The sequence below is a fragment of the Stigmatopora argus genome, chromosome 15, assembly GCF_051989625.1.
Source record: "Stigmatopora argus isolate UIUO_Sarg chromosome 15, RoL_Sarg_1.0, whole genome shotgun sequence".
NCBI lineage: Eukaryota > Metazoa > Chordata > Actinopteri > Syngnathiformes > Syngnathidae > Stigmatopora > Stigmatopora argus.
Window position 1 is genome coordinate 4,697,965 of NC_135401.1, and position 26,595 is coordinate 4,724,559.

Consider the following 26,595-nt stretch of genomic DNA (forward strand, 5'->3'; position numbering starts at 1 on the left):
TTGATAAAGCAGAATTATTTTCTAACGCATCGACAATTATTGTTATTGTGAGACGAACATTTAGTAAATGATTTAGGGCTAGAACGAAGAAAATACTCCTGAGGTCTATTGCAAAATAAATTTAAACATACCTACACAGTATTGTTTTTTTATTTATATTTACACTAGTGAAATACACGCATTTATTTTAATTCTAAAAAGTGTAATAAATTGAAAAAGCAAAAACAAATACAAGTCATTTTTGCCCATGTGAATTTTACTTTATATACGTATCTCTAGTGACTCTGGCTGACATTGACGAAACGAATGATCGCTTGCAGCTAAAACTATGAACGGTGTTTTCAATATATTTTCACCTCTTTTAGCACCACAAAAGATACAAGTGAACGAGTTAATATCATAATAGGTTTTTGGCAGTGAATTAGCAACATCAATCGCCTTTTGGAGGGATGCACCCCGACTATTTCTAATAAAAAAACAGTCGAACAAGCTCACCTGACAGACACCATGACGCCGACTTCAGCAATGTCGTCCCAGCTAACTTTGTCGTCCCAGCTAACTTTCGATCGTCTCAATCTGCTCCTCTTCGTCCAGATTTGCGTCTTCTCTTCTCGTCTAAGTCGGCATTTTTAGGATATGTGGTTTCTCCACATGCAAAGTATGAAAAAGAGTTAAAACGCTCGGCTTGTGCGTGAAAAGTCATGTCACTCGCGCTGATGAGTGCTCGTTTGTAGCTTCCGGGTTTTGACAAAAGTAACAGCATCCCGAAATAACCTGTCAAAATAAAACAAACCAAGAACAAAGCCTTTACGTTGGCGGTCAGGCTGATTTCCGGTTGAGGTTGAATTGACGTTCGCTAACTTGACGCGTGTGTCTTTCAAAACCAAGTTTTTTTGTTGCATTTGAATATTACATCTAAATGAGCGGATACGAATGTCAAAACAAAAGGCATTTTTTTGTATGTATTCGACATTATCCGATACAGTACAGACGAAGCTACCAATGCATTGGCGAGCAAAAAAAAGCATGTTAGATTTTTATACTTATTAAAAAAAATGATTCAGTGACCGCCAGCCACGTTACATTCCTATTTTTATTGCAAATATGGCAATCTTCAAGTAGTCTTTATAGAAAAGAAAGCTTTCGGGTGGACTTAGCTATTTACAGCCAACATTTGCCCTAAAATACAACTTCATAAATATGTATGAACCAAAAAAAAATACTATACATTTGTGAAAACAATAAAGCTCCAGTGATGCATGACAACAGCCGTAATGAGTCAAATGACTACTGTCGCGACATGATTTCTTTTTATATCGTATTTAAAGTCGACAAAGCTAACTCTTTGGTGTGCGGTCATTTTAGCTGAGGTAATCTTCCCACATCCGCTTGGACAGTGTTAACCGGAGACGAAGGAAACAGAAGCCCACCGTCGTCATAGCAGCGACGATACTAACGGGGAGGGGAGGATATTTAATATAGCGTCCCTTTGATAGATCATCACTGGGTGAGCCACCAAGACGACAACGTGCGTCCATTCTTCGTTCGGTATCAATAAATAGGAACGTGCTCACGAGCTGCCGCTTAAACTCTGGAACCTCTCCCGTAAACTCTTCACGAGATTGCTTTCCGACGTCTTGGCTAAACTCTGAGCGGACGAGCCGCCGCCTTCGGGGACGTCGTCTCCCTCCGCGGTCTGAGACTCGCTCGGACGGCGCGTCCGCACGGGTTCCTGCAAGTTCTGAACTTCGTGGAGCGGCAGCGGATCGGGCGCGTCGTCCCAAGAGTTCCGCCCGCAGAGGAGCTTGGACCGAGGACGGTCGTGACGGGGTTGGGGTTTTTCTGCGGGGTCTTCGAGGCCGGCCGAGGACGACGACGGCAGCGGCGACGGCGATCCGATGGAGGAGTCCGTGTCGGGTTTGTATATGGAGCGCAGTTCTTGTACGTCGGGCCAGTGGAAGTTCTCCCACTGAGGGCTTTGCGGGTCGCTGGCCGTGCTATGGGAGCTGGCCGGCGAACTGGGAGTCTGGACTGGACTTGGTGTAGTCTGCTCGCGGATGGCCGTTTCCTCGCAAGAGTTCGAGGGTAGTCTCAGGTTGGGTTTACCTGCAAACATTAGTCAAGATGTCATTTGCGTGGAGAAACCTTTCCGCTGTTCTGTTCAAGTTTGTATTTATAATGCCGAAATATCTGCAAAAAAAAGTGAATTGAGGAATGCTGATCCTCCATTTCTTTACCTTTTTTCCTGACCTTCTCCTCCAGGACAGCAGGCATGTTCCTCAAGCCCTCGCGGCTCTTCTGCCAAACCGCCGGTCTGTTATTTTTGATGCGCTGGCTGTACTGTCGCGCCAACTGGAAGACCTTGTTCTTCATCTTCCCCATGTCCTGCAAGATCTGGTCTTCGTCCACACCGTTTCTGAAGCTGATGATCCTGGCTCGTTGGCTTGAGTTCTTTCTGTGAAGCGAGGAGGATTTGAGGCGCTTGCAGCATTGCTCCGTAAAGACGTTGGAACCGTCGGACGAAGGACTCGATTCGCTCTCTTCGACAATTGGCGACACTGGCGTTGCGAGTTGACGATCGGACGAGGAGTCCGGGCCTTCGAAGCGTGCGAGCTTCTCCTTGTCCGTCTGCTGCTCTTCCATCCTTTCCCAGACATCGAGCATCTCCGACGAGGGTCGGAATTCTTCGTCCGCGGCAGCGTGGGAATGGGAATCCGTGACGCTTAAAGATCTAGCCACGACGTCGGATCTCTGCGGTTCGGCGCACGTTTTCGGACTCTTTTCTATTCCCGGAAGATCAAAGACGGACCATGACGTGGGCCTGCAACGGGAGAGGACTTTCCTGTGGACCGAGACTTCCCGCCGGTCCGGGATGTCGTCCAGCTGTCGGCTCAGCTGCCTTACCAGACCCGCCGGGATGTAAGAGAGGCTTTCCCTGCGCTTGATGCTGAAGTTGGCGTCTTGGTGCTCGGCGTGCTCGTAGTACCTCCTGATTTTGCTGATCAGGAGGATGTCCCGCTTGGAAAGGGTGGACCGACGCTCGACCTCGGCGAGGGCGGCTTCGCTTGCCCGCGGCTCGGCTTTGGAAGTCGTCTCGCTTGGCCAGGCTCGAGGTGCTTCGTCTCGCTGGTCCACGGGTGGGCTTGCGAACACTTCGGAGCTCAAAGTTGGGGAACGGGTCGGCGAGGCCTGATCCTCGAGGCCCGAGTCTGCGATCGAGTGTTCAGCAATTTGGTCCAATACGCGCACTTGGATCCCCGTCGCCCTCGCTTCGCCGTCGTCGTCATCCGCCACAGAGATTTCCTCCACTTGAAGGCCCGACGAGTCGCTTCCTCCCTCTTCTTCGCCGGTTTCTCCAGAGGTCTCCGCCGCGACGGCCTCTCGGGTCGGAGAGGGGCACCGCGGTGACTCATGAGGGACGGCGGTGTCCGAAGGGCGCGTCTCGTCCAAATCGACCTGAAAATGTGATGAATTTGCAATAAACCATGAAGTGCACACACAAGATTTACTTAGGTGGGCTGCACAAAATGAGCTTCCTTCAAAATTCAAAAAATGGTACGTGTTGCGAATCGTACCCATTTAGTCTCATTTGCATCGGACTGTTTTTCTTCGAGGCCAGGACTTTTTGGGCTTTGCTTTCCCAGCACGTCATTCAAATCACTGACTGCATCGTCCTGAAAGAGACAAAGCATTTTGTTCAAAAACGAAAAAGTGCAGAATTCTCTTCACCATCACCTCAAGTTGTGTCAAGCACCCTAAGAAATACTTAGAGTCTCACCATAGCCAAAATCCACAACAATAAAGATTGATTACAAACAGTGGGAAAGGAAAATGTTAATCAAAGAACACAACACCACCAATAATAGTTTCATAAGATGTCGACATTAACTTTTTGACACACTCGCTCGACGGTTGTCATGCAAATGAAGACACGGGTTTCATTTGAAAGGAATAGCAGAACGCGGCGTGCCGACATTGACGAGCCGGACGGAGGAGTTGGCGAAAAGAGGGGTGCGGAGGAGCGCGACGAAGCGGGAAAGCCGTGGGTGGCTGGAAACCCTCACCGTTGTGAAGTGAGAAGAAAGCAAAGCCCGGGCTCTATAGTGCCAGCAGGAGATGGCGGCCAGCACCGAGCCGGCAAAGTCGGCTACCTGGTCGTCCCCGATCAGGAAATCCTCCTTGAAACTTTCTCCCTCCTCCTCCTCCTTCTCCTCTTTTTCCCGCCCCGTTGGCGAGGAGCTGGCTTTTGTCGGAGTAGAACTTAGCTGCGGCGGAGATTCCTCCGCGGCGGGTCTCTCGTCAAGCGGCCAGCGGCGTGACCGGGCGCTCGGGACGTCCCCGAGAAGGTTGCCTTCGCTCTCTGAGTGCTGAGGGTGAAGTCGCAGGCTATTATTATTTAAATGTTTCAAAAACAAATAATATAACTGTATTGCATACTGTATTTTTTGCACTAGAAGTCCCAACTGAGTATAAGTCGCACTAGCAAAAGAATGCACAATGAAAGATGGGGGAAAAATGTATAAGCCACTCCGGAGTATAAATGGAATTTTTTGGAGCCATTTTTTTAATTAATCAGAAATCAAGAAGAAACATTATACATTAAAGTAATAGTAAAACCGTTTAAAAAAAAATAACTAACCTAAAAAAACACAACAGAAGCTGCATATACTCCAGAAAATAGGATATTTTAAACACTATTCATTATTTTCATCCCCATTTTTTTCTTTTTAAATTAAGTCCCAGCCAAGAATTTTCATTTGAAGCCAATCCGAATGATTATCTAGCAGAACATGAGTGGATTTGCAACACTTACCTTTAGAACATCTGCGAGAGCAAAAAAGAAAAGAGAGAGAAGCAGATATTAACAAACGATGACATCCTAACTTTCTCAAGTTCAATATTTCACGTGCAAATAAGCCAGACATCACATGCATCTTGTCCAATGATAGTCCGACCTGCGTTTGGTCTGGCCCAGACTCACAGGGCCGTCATTATTAGATCAACGTCAATTGGAAACATCCCTCTCTCAAACGAAACATGATATAATTACAATTACAATAAGATACTGACCTTTTGTGCTTTTTAGGATTTGCTTTGCAGGTTCTAAAAGAAATGAAAAAAAAAAGATCTCTAAGCATGACACATTTCCATTAATAAAACAATTGTTTAAATTATAAAACTACTAAAATAAAAGTCTGACCCGATCGCCTCCTCACGTTCCATCCGGCAAGGTGGATTTCATCCGATTGGTAGGAATCGGCTCTCTTTACCCTCTCTGGACTACAGTGGTACTTTCCAAGACCTGAGTAGAACGTGAGTGACTGTTCTTTAAATGACAATCGTAAATCTTGGCTAATTAAAATATTACAGCCATACTCACAATCGGAATTGTCAACGATGGCTTCTCTTGGCTGAAAAATGAAAGGGACCCCAGAGTTATGCAAAAAAATGGGAGTTATGGGGTGAATGGACATTTTTGTGTACCTTTGGCGGAACAATGGCGTTGTGGTTCTCCAGAATGAGCCTCTTGATGTGATAGGCCCAAAGACGCTTCTCTTCTACAGATTTGGCCTACAACAACAAGCAATGTTATTAATAATACAGATAACACATGCTGACTTTGCACCACAAAACACAATCCGACTTATGAGCCTCATTCTAAACTATTGTTTGTTGCTGTAAACACAAAAAAGATGTAAAAGTGAATTATGTTATAAAAAAAATATCGACTTGGTGATAAATAAAGTTACATAACAAGATATGAAACAGTACAGGTATTTGAAATGCAAGTCGTAGGTCAACAAGAAGATTTTGAGTAAATGTGTGGGAGCGAGTGCAAAAAAAATGGAATTATAGACAATGTAAGTGTGAGTTTTATTTACAGATGGCGGCTTGATTTTCATTGAGTCTTATTTTTTGGGGGTTGCAACTTGCAAAGTTGTTTGATGGCAAATATGATTCCATATTTTGCTCGCCATACATTCACTGTAGTATATTAGTATTACAGCTAATTGACAAGGGACAGTTAGGATGCAGAATCAAACTTAATTACCTGCACGGTGTGGGGCTGCTTTGGATGTTTAAAATGAATAACACTGAATAGCAGGGGGTCCTTTGCACTGTCGAGTAGCATCAAAGTGGAACACTAAAATGACAGTAAGAGAAAAGGTCCAGTTAAATTGAAATGCAATAATAACAACAACAACCACAATAATAATAATTCCACACATACTGATATGTGGGTCTTGTAGACGTAGTGTTCTCCTCGTCTTTTGGTGATGAGCAGCATCTTATCAAACAGGAAGAGTGTCCGACTGTTCTTGGCCCGCAGGACGTGAAAAGTGCCCTCCAACACAAGCTCGCCACAAGTGGTCAGATCGGGACCCTTCCAGTTGATCAGCAGGGACTGGATCTCCTTCAGATGGAGAAGGAAACATTTAAAACCTCACCAGGATTCTTCTGGCACATACTCCAAGTATTTTGCACATTCACTGACACCAACCTGCACTCTAACGGCGTGTTCGTGTTTCCTCTTCATGTCGTTGATGTACCAGGCCACCCCCGTCATGGTGTCTATAGCTTCCTGGACCACCTCGTAACCGTCCTCGTCAGGGCCAAAGTGCTTTGCGATTTCCTTTTAAATGACATCAAAGACGATTGCGATGTGGTATTCCAATTCCACGTGGAGCCAACCATCGAACGCCGTCTATACCTGAAGCAGCAGGTGATACTTAAGGATCCTCTGGACCGGCTTGAGAAGGAAAGAACCCAAAGGGAGGGAACGCTTGAGAATGGCTTGACGGTCCTTGAAGAACTTGGCCAAAGTTTTGCTCCTCATGCAGTCAGTTAGTGCCGCTACTGAACTGCAGGATCGGGAAAAGATGTTTATCAGTACACCATGTTTATTTCTACACGTGATATGTTTGCAGCTCTTACTTTGGATAGTTGGTGCAATATTGGGTGTAGATTTCAAAATATTCACTCTGGAGGAGCAAAGAGAACAATCGTTTTTTTGAGAGTGTTTTTTTTAAGAGCTCTTTGCGAAGAGGATAAGAACACTCACCTTATCTACAAAACATTGGGCGATGGCCACCGGGTCGTTATCGCACATGTCCAATGACTGTAACAACTCACTGAAAGACAAACAGCGTGAAGAGGAAGCTCATAAAATCCACTCTTAGAAAAAAAACGAGTTCATAGTTGGGTTCCTATTATGAATCGTGAGCAGAAATATCCTGTTTTTGCTGCCACTGGGTTATGCACACTGTAAAAAAAGGAACCGTAAGCACTTGTAGAGGAAATACAACGATTTATTAGATTACCCATAATGTCTGTTAAAACATTATCATTATATTGAACATTAAGCATTTCCGTGCCACTGACAGTAATGTGTTTTTTTCATCCTGCTGGGAATTTAAATGATTTTATTGAAATAAATGGCTTTATTGTCATTATATACAGTACAATGACATTTAAAGATTTAGAATGGATTTTGCACATTTGCTGCGGGCCAATAAAAACTGACAAATAGCAATGTGCATATAGTTTGACAATTTTAATTTGAAATAGATAATTTTGGTTATAAAGCCGCAATGTATATTTTTGAACAGGGGAAACAAATCCAGCAAAAAGCCAATAGCTAACAAAATAATTCCATGCCTTCTAAAATGGTTTTAGATTTTTCAAATCCCTAAAATTTCAAGACTTTGGAGGATTTAGCAGAGTAGCTCTACACTATGTTAGGAATGTTAATGTGTGTTTTGGCAAGCAATGGGGTCAGCGATGACCAGCAGATGACGTAAATTGTGTTGGCCGTCTTAAGTCCATGCATGGAGTCAGTGGGTGAAATATCAGCAAATTACGTAGTTAGATATATTCGTCACTACGGGTGAGAACCTCTGGGCACCTCGGCATGCGATACGAGGCTCACGATTATCGACACGTGGGTCGGAAAATCTACAATATTCTACACAGCATCAAGAACAAATCAAGCTCTTTCCATCATACTGCTATGAATTCAGGCTTATTTAGTATATTTACATATGCAAACAAATATAGTCCAAGTGGCGAATTATGATTTCATATTGTTCTTTTCTCTTAAATTTTCCTTGAACCTAAGTTCAGAGTAAAATGAAAATATAATGCTTCTAAGTGCAGTTAGAGCAGAGAACGTACCTGTTGAATTCATAGATGTCTTCAATATTTCCAAAAAGAGCGCACACATTCTCTGGACGTATGGAGAGATTGCTCGTATCGATAATGTGAGCCAAATAGTCCTGGGAAAGAGAGGTAGACATGGCAAAATTAATGCATAATCTGTTGATAGTATTTGTCTAATGTTCTGTACAGCCTAGTCCTGACACTAGCAGATATGATCCGCTAGAGGGAGCAAGGAAGCACTTGTTCATCTAGTAGTAGTTTCCTGTGAAGTTCCTATCACATCTGTTCTCACATGCCGTTTGATTTTCAGGAATATTATTCCAATTTGATGGATTTATTTAGTTTTACATTTCATGGAAAATTAGCTTTTAACGAGATGGGATCCTTGGAAAGAATTTGCTCTATTTATTTATAGTCTGACGTGACTGACTGAGACCACAAACATGCACTGCTTGTTTCCCTCCTGGGACTCAAGTCTGTGGACTTCCTTGCAGGCCAGACGAAACACTTAGAATTGCAAATTTGCCAAAAAAATGTCAACGTCAGGATGACGACATTGCATCGTGTTCTGTAGAATGGAGACGGGAGACAAAAGGCACACAGCAGACATAAGGAAAAAGACATACAGCTGGTGCGGTCCACATTTACGACTAAAATAACTGCACAACATTATGGATGCAGATTCTTTGCTTATTGCAGTATAAGGCCAATTTTTGGCAGGGCATTTAAAAAAAAAAATCAAAACCAAGAACATAGATACAATCAACTAATGATGGTATGAATGGAGAACAATGGGCTAATAAGGCATCTGTTAACAACAGTTTTTCAGATAACTATAACCTAAAAAACAGGCTGTCAGTGGTCATAAAGAAACAAAATGTATATAATTGTCCGACCCAAACTATGAAAAAAGTGCGACTTAGTCTTAAAAACACGGTACTTTTGATTTCAACAGTATGCATGCAACAATTTTAAAAGGGATGCTTCTGTACTTGTTGCTATAATGAAATGTATGGCATGACGACACGCAGGCGACTTCAAACCAGGTGTTGGGGATGTATTTTGCCATGTGAAAACATTTGAGTCAAACAGCTGTTCTGTCCACTCCCACCGATTGGACAGTTGAGAACGGGAGGCATGTGAGCGAGTGATAAAACAACGTTTCAAAAGAACGAATGGACGCATTTCCAACAGCTGTCATTGGGTTGTGTGTCATATTAAGAAGGTGCTCGGATGAGCTCACGGATTGAGTTTCTCATATCTTTGGTTAATTTGAGCTGCTGCAGTGTAAAGATAAAGCCAACTCGTGAGCTCGACATTATTAAAGATGCGTCGTAATGGCAAAAAAGATCGGGGCAGCCGGATACATCTGTGCAAGAATATGTTCTGGTGTAGCCTAAGGGGAAAAAAACAATTTGGTATCACGGGACTGGTGCTTATGTTGGCTACATCTACTTTCTATAACTGTGTCTAGGTCACAGGTGTCAAAGTGCTGGCCCGTGGGCCAAATCTGGCCCACAGCCTCATTTTGTGCGGTCCGAGAAAGTAAATAATGAGTGCCGACTTTCTGTTTTAGGATCAAATTCAAATAATGATAGATGTACATTACATTTCCTGATTTTCCCCTTTTTAAAAACAATCATTGCAATTTTTTTAATCCATTTTTTTTCTTTTGTGTTTTTAGTTCAAAAAGCATTTTGTAAAATCTAAAAATAAATATACAAATATTTACCGTTTTCCACTTTAATATTGAACATAATTTAAAAAATATTTTGTTTCCATTTGAAATGAAAAACATGATTAAAAGAAATTTTCCATTACTAAGAAAAAAAAAAGCTCAAATAAACATTGCTTTAGATCTGTAAAAACGGACTATTTAGGGCTTTTAATCCTATTTAAAAAATCTAAATGTTACATCTAAAATGGTCCAGCTCACATGAAATGGCGTTGACGTTAAAGCGGCCCGCGAACCAACCCGAGTTTGACACCCTTGTTCTAGATCAAGCATGACGGCTGTAACGCTAAGAGTTCATGATTTTGGCTCTGACGCCGAAGAGAAGGCAGACAAGGTGAAGAAAGGTGCTTGTTGGGTGACAGCCAGCCTGTTTGACAAATACCACGCATGTTAAACACATTAGCAATAGCGGCTGGGGATGGTCTGACAGCTAAGTGCACCCGTTTCTACGCTACAGGAATGAGTGAGGCCTAAAGAGGTTTCACACTTTGACGTGCTTTGTTTCCAGACGACTAAAGTGCTAAAAGATGAGTGAATTGTTGAGAGGGAAAAATAAAAATCATTTCTCAACACACCCTTATTCTGTGATGGGTTTCAAAGCAAAGCTCAGGCCATGAAAGACCTGCATTGTGTCCAGGCCACAACACCAAAAAAGGCGCACACTCACTGCAATGTCAATAAACAAGACGTGAAAAGGCCAGGAACGATTCCGCAGCCACGATTATTAAAGATTAAGAGATTTTCCAATTATTACATGCATTTGGCAACGTGACCGGACGTTTCGTCGAAAGACGTTTGGTCGACCGGACGTTTGGTCGCCGGGTTCGCTCGCTGTCAAATTACGACAGAGAGTTTACTGTTCATATTTTAATATTAGATATTTAGATATTAAACTCACTCTCTCATGATTTTCATTTTGAGAGCTGGTTTCAACAGGAACAACCCGGCAACCAAACGTCCGTTCGACCAAACGTCCGTTCGACCAAACGTCCGGTCGACCAAACGTCCGGTCGACCAAACGTCCGGTCGACCAAACGTCCGGTCGACCAAACGTCCGGTCGACCAAACGTCCGGTCGACCAAACGTCCGGTCGACCAAACGTCCGGTCGACCAAACGTCCGGTCGACCAAACGTCCGGTCGACCAAACGTCCGGTCGACCAAACGTCCGGTCGACCAAACGTCCGGTCGACCAAACGTCCGAGTACCATTTGGCAAACCTCAGATCTACTGAGTCGGTAGTATTTTGAGTACCCCCGGCTATGGGGGCTCCCTCTAGTGTTTCGCAAAACATTGACTGAATTCAATGTTTAAAGAACATTTTTGAATTTCCTAGTGTAATACCAAGGACAGCTCACCTCCACAATGCTGCGTAGATCTTTGACATACATGCGCTCCGTCTCAATGATCTCCATGACGACTCGGTCCACGTGGGTCAGTTTTGGGTTGGGGGCCATTGTTTCAGTGATAACAGGCAAAGTGGAATCGTGAAGGATCGGTGCTTGGGCCTGCCTATCAGAGCTGGCGTTGTTGTTATTCCATTGGTTGCTGAGCAGGGGAAGGTTTGCGGGTTCGCCAGATCCACCGGCGCCGGGACTCTGGGCCCTCGGCTGCTCTTGGGATTCAGTCGGACTCAGCTCCAAGTTGATGTCCTCCTCGCTCGGTATGGGTGGGGTGCAGGAGGAGGGAAGGGTGACGGTGCTTCCAAAAAGGCTGTGACTGTCACGGGACGATCCAGAAGACAAGGTGGACACTAGACTTACGGGACGTTCGCCCTCTCCATCTGATGGCTCTACGCATAGTTGGGTGTAACAGTCGGAATCTAAATTCCCATTTGCTTGTTCCTGTTCTCCAGAGGAGAGGGGCGAGGGTAACCGAAGATATTCTGTCAAAACGAAAGGAGCACAAGCAAGAGAACAGATGTCAACAGGGAAATCAGACAAACCATTGCCCTCCTTATTTTGGTCACACAGAACTTTCAATGTCAAACCATGATGTATTGTGCGATATTAGCAAAATTCCCCTGGATGGTTCTTTTTACCTTGTTAAAGAGTTGGCTGCAAACTATTCCCGCCTACAAATACCTTAGGCATATTTCCAGGCCAACTTTGATTGTGGATGCGTGCGTACGTGTTAATGTGAAATAGACTTGGTCTTAATCCAAATGCATTTTTGCTTAACAATAGCACAGTGTTTTTTTTTTGCTGTCGCTTTCAAAAACTTTTTGAACGATGGCCAAAAAGACCGCAATATATTTCCCATCATATCTCTGAGATATTTTCTTACGGTTTATTGCAGATGCAATCTGACCGCTTTATGGGTTTTGTTTTGAAACACTAGTGTGACGTAATAAATTCCATTATGTAATAAAGGGGGTAAAATATGTGAAAATCAAAAGGAATCAAGAGCTCGTCAACAACAATGTTTTACTCTTATGTGTGCATTTGAATCTGTATGCCATGGTTATCTGGGTGAAAAGATAATTTGTCCAGTTTAAGATAATAGAGAGTGACAGCTCTTGGCCTAAACAACAGACAGTCTTAAAGTCATTTATATGGGTGGAAATGATTGCCGAGTTGCAACACTTTCTATTTTGGACCTTTCCTCAAATTCCACCGAGATAAAATGATGATGCGAAAAGAGTGGAAAGGGAGCATTTGTTTATATAACCTTTGAGCCTGATTTAAATTCTGAAGATGTGAAACATATTCAGTTTCACATCCAGGAGAGAGTTTTTCCTCATTGGCATTCTAATAGCAGTGTTAAGACTGTGTGGTACTCTTATGCCACTGTGCGGAAAGCGTAATTTCCTGAAGTATTTGTAGCGAGACAAGAAGTCATCGCTGTTTTATGCCAAAGACGTTGTTGTCAGTGTAGTTTGCCTTCTAAAAAATAAACCCAAATGTACAATCCTGCAATTATGATGAGAAATGGTTCAGGTAAAGTGTATTTCCAAATGGGGATAAAGAAAATAATTCTTTGGTGACAGCTGAAGCTCAGCTTGTCAGCTTGAAAATCATTTGTTAACATCGGCGTTGACACATCTTGGCATAAATGTTTCTCGCTCGCTGCGCGACGTTGAAATTCAGCCAACATTAGAAAATGGGAACATTAAACCAGAGAGGAAATATGCAAGAGGTGAAGGGATTCACTCCAAACAAGCACTGGCAGTTGAATCGAGCAAAAAACAAAAGCGAGTATTGTTCTCTTCGGACTTAAGCGAGTGAAACGAGCCAGAAATGTCAGAGTAGAGCAGAGAAAATGTGTCAAGTTTGACAGATGAATGACGGCCTTCCAGGTTATTCACAAGCACACACATTTGGCACACTACTACTTTCCGTGACTCAATCCTGGAGCTGAGAGAGGCTTAACTCCGTCTACTTGCTCCACTATCCACACTGAGGGATCCGAGGCAATGCGGTAGGACATACAGAGGAGCGTCCTCGTGGGAGTTGAACACTGTTTATTCCCCTGGACAAACTATGGCAGGATTGATAGCGCAACAAAAAGGAGCTATGACGTACCAATTTGAGCTATGTACTGCCTCTGCCATTTCCGTCTGTCTCTGGAACTCTCCCGTGTCTGGCCAACGAAACTAACTTCCTCTTTCTTTCTCGCCTCCCACCCAAATATTCTTCCATAATAACTCTGTTGTGCTACGGTGTTCTACGGTAAAAGGGACGGGTGGAAATGTCCCAGTAAGCATTCAAAGCCAAAAAAATGAGTACTGTTCTTTCTCTCAGTCTCAAGTCAACAACATTTAAGACTAGACCGCTGAGAAGGATTTTCAAAAGGAGGTGCATGGGATTGCAGCTTCATTTATCTTAAGAGCTGAAGCAGCAGACATGCTCCGCTTTGATCAACCACTAAAGATAGGGAGACCTTAACTGTGAGTGAAAACACTCGCCACATGCTTTCCAACAACGGATCGCTTGGCCATTGCAGTCGAATGCTAAGTGGTTTGATTCCACACGTTAATGCGGATGAAAAATGACTTGTGATCTTCAGAGAGGTCTTCACCCCCTGTGACTAAGTGAGTGAGGGTGAGGAGGGTTTCAGTCGTGAGTCTCCAACATCTGCAAACAATTGCCGTGAATCTCAGTAGGATTTGCAGACCCAGTGACAAGGCCAGACCTATTACAGTGTCACTTCTGTTGGATATGTCAGCAAAATGTACTCAATTGCATTAAAAATAAAGTTGAAAGACACATCTGGGTTGTGGGCTTTGTTATATTTTGTTAGTCTGCATTATAGGTTTTGGTCTGTTTGTAAGAAGACAATATATTGTGAATAAAGACCACAAAGTTTTGGAAATGGCTCGTTTTGCAGGACAGGGGTTGGGTTCTAGTAATGCGATTGGTTTGGAAATGAGAGGTTTCTATTTGACGCCAGCTGTACAGAGCTAAGAGGGGAAAAAAGACAAATCCAAACAACAGTAAGGTGCAGATCCCTATTTGTTTTGGAACCACACCAGCATAGTGGTTAACCCTAACAACATAAACTAAACATTAATCGAGTCAAGGCTACTGAGACAGTATAGTATTTAGACCACATTGAAAACTGAACCAAGTCTCTGAATAACACTAAACTGCTCTTCTATCCAAGTTTCACATAAAAAGACAAAGCGAACATAATTCATGGCATCTTCCAAGACTGTCCCGTTTTTGTGGGCTGCTTCCCTTAACATCAATCTTCTCTACACTGGTACTTCTGAAAAAATCTGTTCAAAATTGTTTGAACTTGCAGTGAATGATGATTAAAAATGAATGTTCCACCCCAGTGAATATTTCTGTCTCAATCATAGACAGGAAATGCATTCACAAAGGAGCTCGATGACTAATCAGTCCAGATCTTGTAGTGTAAAGTCTAGGCAAGTTTCGCCTATCAGACCTAATGATGCAAACCGTTCATTGCCTCTGATGTCATAGCCTTGATTCCAGAGATTGACAGAATGCCGAAATAAACTTTCCACAACACCTAACAATTACCTTTTCTTCAAGGTGCAGTCATTGGAATGACAGCAATGACAGCAACATCACATTGTAGGCTCCGAGAACATTCCTTTATATAGAAAATCTGGTTTGTGGAAAAGAAATCTTAGAATACTTACTTTACTGTACATCAAGATAAGGGGGATTAAAAATTCCAACCAAAACATTCTTTGACATGATCTTCCATATATCAGAACAAATAGTGCCAAACTTGCTGATACGGACTAACTACTCCACTCCCTGAAGAAACAATAAGGCATGGGATCATATTTTGACAGTTCGCACAGATTGCAAAATATGAGGATATGACTCATTTTCAAAACAGACCCTCAAGTGTGCAAATGAGTGCGGCCCGCCATTCAAATTCTGACAACGTTATCTGCTTATTAGATTTCTCACAACAGAGTAAAATTCTAAAAATGTTGACCCATTAGAGGTAATAATATTACGCCCAAGTTCCAGAGATTGAAAGACTCAATTATTAAAGATAAATTTGCGGTTAGAATATGGGGGAGGGGAATAAACAGGTTCTTTCTTGCTCTGACAACCACTCCTGCTTGATTAATACTGAGTCACATCTTGCATCACTTTGAATTCCACATCAGTTTATAAAAATGCAAAGTAAAATCATGTACAAACTGAACACCTTTTTCAATTTTGGAAATCGATTTCTTGAGAATAGATATTTGAATACTAATGAAGCTTTGCTGTTTTAATGCAATTTATCACCTTTTCTAGCGACAATAACAAAAAAAATACTTGAATGGCAACCCCCATGAGGTCTTCAGAGAGGATTATTAATCAGCATGGGGCAAAATGCCGGCAATTACGGACACAAAACCCGGGTTAGTTTATTATACCTGAACGGCGGGAAGTATTTAAGTCAATTCTCAAGGGTTGTATTGTGACTACACAGCATCAAGGTTTAAAGTGTTGTTGTAATTCTACCGGCATTTTCCCCAAGCAGATTGTCGTGTTAATAAGTAGCCCAAATGTGAGTGAATAAATGGCAGTGGACAGCAGTGTACATGCCTGTACTGCATTCCAGAGTGACACTCAAGGTTGAAATGTTGGGAAGCTTTGGGGGAACTTTTGGTGTTTTGAAAAAAAATGCACCGAGTTCCGTAAGAATAAGATGACTCAATTTAACAATGTGTTTTGGTGGGAAAAAAATGGTTAGTTTGGTCAAAACGAGAACATGCTGTCATTAACCGAAACATGTTCAGGGTCTGCAGACTTTTGGCGACGTAAGGCCGGTGTGGAAAAATAAAATATTGCAATACTTTGTGCGTTTTTGATGAGAATTACTTTACATTGTAAATATAGATGACAGATTTTCAGATCGAGTGTGCCTTGAGATTTTTTGCCGCAGCTCAAAAATGGTTTGGAATCCCTGCATTAGTGGATGAAAATGGACAATTTTGAGGAAAGGCAGACATTTTTCATAAAAGTAGATTTGTCAGTCTTATGGACACAAATTGACAGGAAAAAGCTCAACTTTAATCCCGTGCACTCGGCCTCCACTTTGAAAGAATCCGGCCGTTCCAAGTGACCTCAGTGTACAGGCATGTGCTGATCCACTTCGGAAACCTCTCCATCGACATCTCGCCCCCACAACCCCCCGCCAACAAGAATGCTGCAGGCATTCGCACACACGAATCGCCCTCAAACTACTCAACACATTTCATTGAACATCTGGGCTACATGAGAGTGTGAGTCTACTGTAAACATTACCACCAGTTTGATGATCTACAACCAGGCTTGTGTCGTATTCCGCAGGGTCCGCGTGGCTAGCTAGCAGGACAGCTGTGCTAAGTGTGGAAGAAGAGATACATTTACTTCACACTAAGCTGTTAATCACGCGCAAGGTCGTAAAAAGGTGCGATACGGTTTATTCAGCGGTTTGGCCCTCCATAAAAGTGACGACACCTCACAGCGGACCAATGAGGATTTTAACATCAGTGACCCGTGTTTTTAAATTGACCTCTCATAAAGGCACAAGAACAATCCCAGTGAGTGGTTGATTCTTCCATCAAAACAAGAGTTAAAAAAACAACAACCTCAGAATGGAGCCAAATATACGTCACAAAGTCAAGCAATATTTAAACGAATAAACATAACAAAACACAATTGGAGAAATAAGATTAAAACTGAAAACAGTGGTGGATTTCAATGAATCAGACCATAGGAATGAATGAACTAAAAACAATGCTGTTCACGCACACATTCACAGGAACATTCAAGCATACAATTATTATTCCAAGATGGCGCCGTTCACGTTCTTTTTTGGAACCATTCAGCCATGCCTACGCCGTCACACACATGGGACTCTAGCTGTTACAATACGCAGCGGAAGGAGCAACACCTCGGTGCCGCCGGACAAAAGTGCTGGGAGAAGAGGCAACGCTTCTGACCAACCATTCCATTGTGGGATAGGATAGAAGAGTAGTCGGCGCTTACCAGCAACGGAGTCGAGGGGTTCTACTCTGCTACTGTTGTCTTCAGCTCCAGACTACTGAGGAACTGTGCGGATAAGCTTGGAAGAGTGACTTTGCATATTCTCTACCTCGGTCACAGTCTGCAGAAGTTCCCCATCTTGTGAAAGACTTGCTGTGTGTGGTTCCAGTTTTTGTTTCCATTTTCCATTTACTTTGATTTGCTTTGTACTTTTTGCTTTTGCTTTGTTGTTGTGCGGCCTTTGCGACTGTACTGTCTAACTTATAACTATGCCTTTTCTTGCACCTGTCACAATGAAATTTCCTGAATACGGGATGAATAAAGTTATCCAATCCAATCCAATTAGCCTAGCATGCATGTTTTTAGAATGTGGGAAGAAACCAGCAACTAATGAGGAAATACGTAAAAATACATTTCAAAAACCAGATTTTTTTTTTACCTGATTCCGATCCTCTAACAAATTTCAAGTTGGACCTAGCATATTAAGATTATTCTGAAAGCGACCCTTGGAGAAAAAACAAGTATGGACACCATTGAATTAGTACATTTACAAGAGTTCAATTCGAGTCCCAGTTTGTGACTGGCTATGTTATCAAGGTTATGTAGGACAACACTTGAGGCCATTAAAGAGTTCCTATCAAATAGCGTGATAAAAAAAAGGTTGCTGCCATCATCTATCTCCATCTACATCCCTACACTCACTGGGCTGGAAAAGCTGCAAAGAATGGAGATGATCCGCCCGTCCCCCAGAAGCCTTTTAAAGCTGTACATTCTGCACACACAGCTACATTCCTGCCAGAGGGTAAGTAGATCACTGGGAGTCCTTATCTTTAAGGGAGCTGCCGTAGGTCTGATGATGGCGGTCTGAGCGTCAACCATCAACAATGTTCATCAACCTGTTAACACGTTAGGATATCGCGCAATGGTGTGCAAAGTTGCACGGTGTTGGAATGTCTAACGTTCGTTATCTTCCCGTCATTGGGCTGTTGAGGAAAAATTATCCAAAGAGGCAAAAAAAGCTTAAAGCAGATAGGAGGGAACATCTGCCTCTTGAAGAAAAATAATGTCCTTTATCTATAAAAAATTAGCGTGTCAAGTCACCCTAACGTGTGAGGCAACTTCTGCAAGAAATTCATAAATAAACATGAACACGTTTTACTTGCACCAGCTGCAAAATGATCGCAAATGCACGTTGTGGACTTAAAACGAGTACGAATGTGGATGACACACATTTCCTCCAGCCAAAAGTCTCTTTGGGCCAAAGCTGAGCTAAGGATAAAAGAGAACCATTGACACATTTGTAATCTTGGGCCAAAAGAGGAAAGCCGGCACCAAATGTAGCGAGAAGGGGAGGCGTTGGGTGGGGGGGGCAGAGAACAGGCAAACAGATACAAAGACGTCTTGTGTCAAAGCAGCGGCTCTCTAAAGATAATGAATGCTAAAATAATATATCATTTGAGTTCCCCTCCACCCTTTCTTTCATCCCCGCGAAAGCTAAGTCAGCACCGCTGGCTAGACAAAATCTCTTTGCGGTCTGCGACATTGACATATTCGGGTTTGGTGGGTTCGAGGTCGCAGCTGTACGGTGGAGGTTGGCGGAGCTCCACCGTCACACAAAGACGCTCTGAGCCAAGGAGGACTGTGGGAGGAATGGCTGCTCGTTGCCCTAGCCCATGCTTTACTTTTTTGTCTAATTGTCACGCTGGCGGAATTTCGCCATTCGTTCCCTCGCCTACGCAGGGGTGACCGTAAGATTGTGTAAACAGAGATTAAGAGGGGCATGGCACGGAACACGTAATGCTGCATTGGGCTTACCTTCCCCCATTGGGCCCTGGTGGAGAACAGGATGTGACCCCTCTGGCATGGCACTCAGGCCTTTGGAGCTGAAAAACAAAACGAAAAAGGGTCAAAAAGAGCTAAGAACCTTCATGTCTACAACCCTACGGTCCGGTTCGGACCCCAAGCGGGCCTCTGCGGGTCCGCCAGCCGTACATTTGACACTCTTGCTCTACAGGATATTCATTTAGGTTTCAAGAAGGGGAAGTCTTGTTGGATTTATTCAGGAATCAGTAAGTAAGGACCAAAAAGTTCCTGGTCTTTACGGTAAGAAAAAGGAAATTCTTCACATTCCCTTCTCAATGCTCTGGCTGGGATCAGTCATGCCAACCGCTTGGTAATGTATAATGTAGCTTCGGTGGAGGTATGCAGGGTGGAGACTGTGAGCCCATGCTAACCAGGATATGTTATTTGTTAAATTCTGGGTCGCGTGCAAAAATTGCAATGTAAAAAAGAACCGCACCAAAAAAGTCCAAAAGTGGGTACTTTTCCCAGCAGCGATTTATCGCCGCTTGTAACGCGTGTATTCGACACACGTGCGTTTTTAAAACTCCCCTACTGATAGCGTCTGAGACTCCAGTTCCTTTCACAGATGGTTATTACTCATCAACACACCACAGAAGTAAAGTTGAAAGATACAAAATAACAAAATACACTGTAAACATTGTCCGGCGTTGGTACCGTTACATTGACGTTAATGGCCAATGACAATGTTTTGAGTTGAACTAACCACTTTAACCTGCTTTAAGGATGAGGTGCGTCTCTTTCAACGAATCCCCAGCCGAGCTCTCTCTGCTTTCTTGCGGTAAATTTACATGGATCACTGCGCATGAGAACTTGTCCATTTGTGATTTCAAGTGAGCCCGTGGCCTTCAAATCATGGCATTCCTAGCCCGACAAGATCAGAGGAGCAGAAATCATTCAGGGATTAGGATTGCATTGTTCCTTTTTGCTATTGCTGGCCACGTTGGCGATCTGACAGCCGGGCTGGCCCAGGGCTAAAGTGAGCCCATTGCCAGGAGGAGTGCCAATTAGGATGTGCAGGAATGCAAAGAGAAATCTTACAGAGCTGGACACTCACTACTTCAGAGAATTGCTTCTTTCTAGAGAGAAAAGAAAGCTGCCACCTGGACTGCAGTACATACATTTGACGTGATTTTATTTCATTTACATCGTGACGACTATACACACACCATTTAACTAGAAGACCAACAAAACAAGAAAACATCTATATATTAAACACTGTACAAGGCTAATGGTAAAATACAATAGCCACTTTAGTCTGCTATTAACCCACAGCTGCCTCAACCTAAAACGCAATCATTATTACATTTTTCATATTCTACACTAAGATGGCTTTCAAATCATTTAAGCATTGTGATTAAAAAATATTTCTATCAGTCAGTTTATGTGGGCTATTTATAAACATCACATTTAAATAGAGCCATTTTAGGATACACTACTTTAGTGATTAAATTGGCTAATTTCCTTCTGTTCGACAATAATATCGCATTTCGGCAATTATTCATCAGTAAAAATATGGCCTTCTAGAATTTGTTATTGCCACAGGGTTGATCGTAACTTGATTGTAACAGCATTGCTGACATGTCTCAATTCTACAAGCGTTTTTACAAGGGAGCGGCTGTGACCGAATTTATAAATCTTAAGAAAAACATCACATGCAGACCAAAATTGACGGTAAATTGACCACCTGTATTTGACATAGCCACCAATTTGCACAAATGGAGGGTGTTTGGTTCCCACAGCTGATGGATGCATTAACCGCAGCAAGGGAGTCAGCAATTTTCCCTCTAATAGGAGACAGATGCAAGCCAAGCCATTGCGATGGTTATTAAACAAAAGAGCGGCAATGGATCACTTCTTCCTTCTTCCTCTAATTGCCAGGTTTTAATATTAATCCAATGCATCGCTGCCTTTCTTGAAAGCAAAACAAACAAGTTCAAGTGGACAGATGAGAAGACCGCATGTAAAGATAACCAAGGGCTTGATGTCAAAAGACTGTGTGTGTCGGTGTGTGTGTGTGTCGGTGTGTTTGTGTGTGGTGGTGATGAGCATCTGGAGCATTTTCCCCCTTGGACCGACCATCTGGATAGTGGGTGGAGTGGAACCAGTTGCATGTCTAGAGAGGAAGCTGGAGCAAAATGATACTTTGGCTTCTCTTCTTTCCCGGTCTTTTTTTTCAATTGGGGGAGGAGGGGTTTTCAATCTGGTGTTGTTTTTACCAAAAAGACAAAATGCAAAAAAAAAAATTCTACATTACTGGACTACCGTATTTTCACGACTATATGGCGCATCGTATTTTTAGCCGCAGTGTCAGTAACGAGTGCTATTTCTGTATTTTAAACACACAAAGGACGCACCGTTTTTTAGACGGATATATATTATATACGAGTATCTAACCGCAATAGTGCTGGCTACCGGAAGCAGCCCCAGACTCTATTTCCGGTTTCCGGTGCGCAGTGACTGCTGGGATATATAGTTCTTGCACGCTACACCCACACGCTAAAAACACGTTTTTAAAAAGGCAACGGAAGCAAAACTGAGTTCGGTTGTACTTTATTTAGCCATTTTACAACTTACTTACGTCATCATCACCCATAAATCCATCAAAGTCCTCATTTTCTGTGTCCGAATTGAACAATTATCCAAATTAGTCATCGAAAACGCTGAGTTTTATACGTTTGTCCAGGCGGCCACAATCCATTCGCAAATAGTAGCTAGCTGGTAGCTAGCGTAACTTTTCCAACGGTGCTTTCCATGCTTCGTCAAGCTGTATTGATGTCGATGTATACAGGCCACAATCCATTGGGTGTATTGACAAAAGAACTACATATCCCAGCAGTCACTGCGCGGTACTTTGTCTATGGGGAAAAATAGTAGAGTCGGCGTACCCTATCGACTGATGTATTTTATTTTATCGTGATAACAATTTTAGTATTGGTCCATATATAAAGCACACAGGATTATAAGGCACCCTGTCTATTTTGGAGAAAATTTAAGACTTTTATGTGCGCCTTATAGTCGTGAAAATACGGTATATATATATTTAAACAAAGAGCATTAAAAAAATACAAAAATCACAATCAACAGAGTTCGATTTCTCACACTGGACTATTTTTTCATATATATCTTTTTGACAAAATATTTCAATTTCATTTGTTTACAATTTTGTTTTGTGCTGCACAAATGAAAAAAATGTTTACACTAAAAAAACCTCTCACATGGCTTTAACTTTGGGTCGGGAAGGGAAAGAAATTGGAATGGGCTATTTTATATTCGAGATATTTAATGGGTATTGGCAGATTGACAAAAATCATCCCTAGTAAAAGATATCTCTTCTGGCTTCATCTCTGAGGTTGCCAGTTCTGCTGCCAACTCATCTAATAACTATGCTTAATTACTCACTAAATGAGTGTTTTACGTGCCAATTAACCACCTTAATTGATTGTTGGTCATGCGGAATGCGGAAAAAGCTAAAAATACTTCACGCAACTTCTGTTCGCTCAGCGATGAATGAACCGTGTCAAGTTGCATTTGCCCAAAATGGCTTGTGCGACTCTTCAAGCATGACATAAGCACCCCGGGATATTTTTATTTTCAGTCGGACACACGAACATGGATGCCATTTGTTACGCCGTCTACTGTACGTGGTAAGCGATATGAATCGACACTTGCAGGACAAGCAGGAGACCTTAGAGACGTAAAATTAACTTGATTATTTTGGCGCTTAGCTTTTTTCCTCCAACGACAAACGCCGTTCTTTCTATACGAGTGCGTCTTTCCCACATTATTCCTGCCTTTTCTCCCCTGGTACGAAGGCCTCCAGAGACTAACGGCTTTCTATTCACGCGAGTAAACAATACACCCTGACGCTTCGTCTTCATCTCAATCAAAACAGTCTCTACAAAAGCGCTACCCACGGACATACAACAAATGAACCACTTATTTGAATCGGCTGCATTTTTGAGCAGACGCTTTGCTAAGTGATGAACATTCAAAGAGCAACACGAGGATGACCGACAAATGGTTTATAAACACACTGATCAAAACCGACCTTAATGAGAGTCTAATTGTTCCCCACTGTGAAAAAGAAAAAGGAAACAGCTGATTTCAACAACCCTTCAGTGAGTTATTTCAACATACAAAAACCGCTGGTATTTTTCACCCTTTTAAAACTATTCCCATTCACACAAAAGATACAAAAATGCTTGTAATGTAAAAGACACAGCAATTTGCATTCAGGCCTATGCGATGTTCAGTCTAATCTAAACGTGTATTCTCTTGGTTGTTTTTCTTTTTTATATTAAACAAGTTGTAACTCTCTCAAGTCATTGAAATGTCACTTATGTGAAGGTTGTTCAAATACTTTTTGTAGTAGAGGACAAGCAATTGGTGCACTTATAGTACATGAATTATCATTGAGTACTAGCATGGCAGAAGTATTACAAGTCTTCCGATTTTTTGCAAGTATGTACATTTGGGCAACATTTAGACTGGTATTCGGCATCGGCACATCCCTAAACGCAGGTGACAAAATATGTGATCAGAACCGTGACGTTTGGTCGCCGGACTTTTGGTCGCCGGACTTTTGGTCGCCAGACTTTTGGTCGCCCGGACCCAAACGTCCGGCGACCAAAAGTCTGGCGACCAAAAGTCCGGCGACAAAACAAGGTAAAACAACATGGTCTACGCATCAATAAAAGCCAACAATAGCCCTGAGCAGTTTCACTGAGCAGATGTGTGAGTGTATAAGAGTTTGTATGTACATGAGTTGTCCCTTTAAGAAGCTACGTCAGGGTCTTAACAAGTTCTCCAACAAAACACAATAAAAGTACTGGACATTTTGAGCTTTTCTTTAGCCTAATAATTAATAAGGCATCAAGTATGACTAAATAATAATTCGCAGTTTGTATTTAGGGGATTTGAGCAACAATTTTAAATGGTAATTATCAATAACCTTCCGGGCGACCAAACGTCCGAGTACCGATCAGAACAACTCTGGGGTTTGCAGGTAAAAGACAAGGATGCCAGACTGCCTTCAAATACACATTTGAGCATGTTGATGGAACTTCCAGTCGCTGTCTGCCTTCAATGAGGGCTTGGTAAAAAAAATAAAAAATAAAAACAGACTTGACCTCCATTGGCGGCAGGAATGCTAAATCACTTACAGCAGACAGACACACACACACGCATTCAAACTTTCATACAAACAACGCTGTCACGCATTTGGTTCTAATTTTCCCTTTGAGGCTTGACGCATAAACTTACCTCGAAATGGCAAAACCAGTAACTTTGCGGATTTTAGGAACCTTTAAAACAAGGCACGTTGCACCTTTAGGTCTGCAAATGTGGTCATTTCATAACAGATGCAAAATACATACAAAGACTCTGAAAGACTAAGTTGTGTGCCAGATCTAAGGTCCAATTCACACTTGGGCAGTTTCCTGTCTAGACCACCTGGATGGTGGCTGTTAATTGTATGCGGGCAACATTTGAGCCTGGAAATGATCTTGAGATATTGTCCACAAGGTCAAGTGGGGTCAAAGAGGGAGAAGATGGAACTTTTCTCTACAACTGATTGATTTTGTTCCTTTATTGTTCCGCAGCTGCTCTTTGACCTAGCTTGGCCTGCATTAGAAAAGGAGGAACTCGGAGGAATCACACTGTGGCGCTCATTAGAGGAGAACAATTGGATTGGGCCGGGTTTAAATGTGGGCACCATGGGGGGCGAGATGAGATGGGGGGGTAAGGGAACCAGAGGAAAAGGGAAATAATTCAATGGCATCAAACTCTTACCTATTCTCACTTAATTTTAAGTATACCAACTGCTAAAATGAGACTAGACAGATCGAAGCACTGAACAAAGTTCAGCCATTATAGTGAAAGTGTCCAGTTTGAACACAAACATGCTTATCTCACTGAAACTTACTCCTCCAATCAGAAAAAGCCAAATGATGGGATTGGGAAAATCACACGTAAACCTAAAAAAAAGGGCACGTATACTGTAATCCCCCTAAAAATTACAATACTGTACAAATAGTGATGAAATATATGATACTATAAAGAGATCGTAACATCAAAGCATATATACTCAGCATGTGTCGCAATGTTTACAGTAAAGAACATCTGCCCTTAAGTTTAGGACATTAGCTTCGTTGGAGTAGAGCATTTGAAATAGTTTTCTTGAAACTGGGGGAACAAACTAGTTCATCGCGGTTAAAATCACGCTTTACACCAAGTAACACTTTGTCCAGGACAATAATAAACATTAAAAATGGCAAAATTATGAAGTGCAGGCGCAACAATTAAGTAGAATGCTGAAATGTTTGCAATGGAAAGATTTGTTGTGTAGATCACGTACCGAATTGGACGATTCCTGATCTTTCGACGATCCTTTGCTTAAAGTAAAAGTTTGACTCGGTAGCTTCGTGATAAGAACGCCAATGTCACACTGTTAATTCCGAAATTTCCACATGTAAAAGCCCCGGAGACGCCTACATCGTGCATGTCGTTGTCTCGTGCAAATTCCAACTGACTGATTCGTCTCATCTTTTTCAAGAGCAGCAAAGTACAGACGCTGCGTTCAAATGTATCGGAAAAACAACTACCTGCCTTGAATTAGGACTTAAAAATGTCAGGTTCTGCATATTCAAATATATTTAAAACACGTACAGGTCTATTATACCGATTATTCACGTATAAATATATACTTGATCTAGCATTCATGCAAAAGATGATGGCAAATACTTCCCAATAGTTTTCAGTTGCAAGATTTACCATAGCTTTGAATGCATCAGAGACGACTGCCTTTGACATCTCTGTTATGTTCTTCTTCTACGTTCAAACATCTGGCTGGCATGTAGTAATGTAATTAACTATGCACGAAACAAATCGCTCATAAAAAATAAAATTACATAATCATCTGTGTTTTTCTTCTACACCTGAATGAAAGGGGTGAAACAATCTTGTTTTTAGAATGAAACTTAACCTCAAACCAGTATGTTCCAAAACTTTTTGAGGTTTAGTTTCTACTTAGTATTTTTCTTTCACGGTGCTATTTTAGAAAGGGCAGGCAAAGGCGAGATTTGTGAATAGACAAAACACAATGCAACGCTTACAATTACTTTTATGAGGGTCAGGTCAGCTTAAAGTTTGCTCCACAAAAGAATGAATTGAGTGAATCGTTTGGGCTTGATCGTAATTTATGTGAGGTTGATTAAAAAGAATCGGCTGTTTTCGCTCCCATACGGGAATGCTTCACTAAAAGGCGTTGGAGTTGAGACCATTTGAATTCGCCAAAGTCCTGTGTGTGCGTGCGTCTCTTTTGTTTATTTTTTAATAAAAGACAAACCTCACTCAACGGGAAGTAACCAGTCAACATACGAATACTGCCCTCT

At 42.2% G+C, this 26,595-nt stretch overlaps 1 protein-coding gene across 2 annotated transcripts; it reads right to left on the bottom strand.

The window, feature by feature from the left end:
- Positions 1–1,075: 1,075 nt before the first annotated feature.
- Positions 1,076–25,753, bottom strand: LOC144090058 (pleckstrin homology domain-containing family G member 3-like). 2 transcript variants are annotated; one of them, XM_077621361.1, is made up of 19 exons: positions 25,560–25,753; positions 19,157–19,224; positions 11,252–11,778; positions 8,176–8,276; positions 7,064–7,133; positions 6,937–6,983; positions 6,713–6,863; positions 6,503–6,634; positions 6,233–6,415; positions 6,053–6,145; positions 5,485–5,571; positions 5,381–5,411; positions 5,201–5,302; positions 5,071–5,103; positions 4,814–4,824; positions 4,152–4,367; positions 3,576–3,674; positions 2,238–3,456; positions 1,076–2,106 (listed from the first exon to the last, which is right to left on the bottom strand). In XM_077621361.1, the coding sequence occupies exons 2-19, from the start codon at positions 19,203–19,205 to the stop codon at positions 1,571–1,573; spliced, it is 3,687 nt and encodes a 1,228-aa protein (XP_077477487.1). In that variant the 5' UTR covers positions 19,206–19,224; positions 25,560–25,753; the 3' UTR covers positions 1,076–1,570. The 2 variants fall into 2 exon arrangements, with proteins under 2 accessions (XP_077477487.1, XP_077477486.1); XM_077621360.1 differs by having other exon boundaries at positions 4,065–4,367.
- Positions 25,754–26,595: the final 842 nt, after the last annotated feature.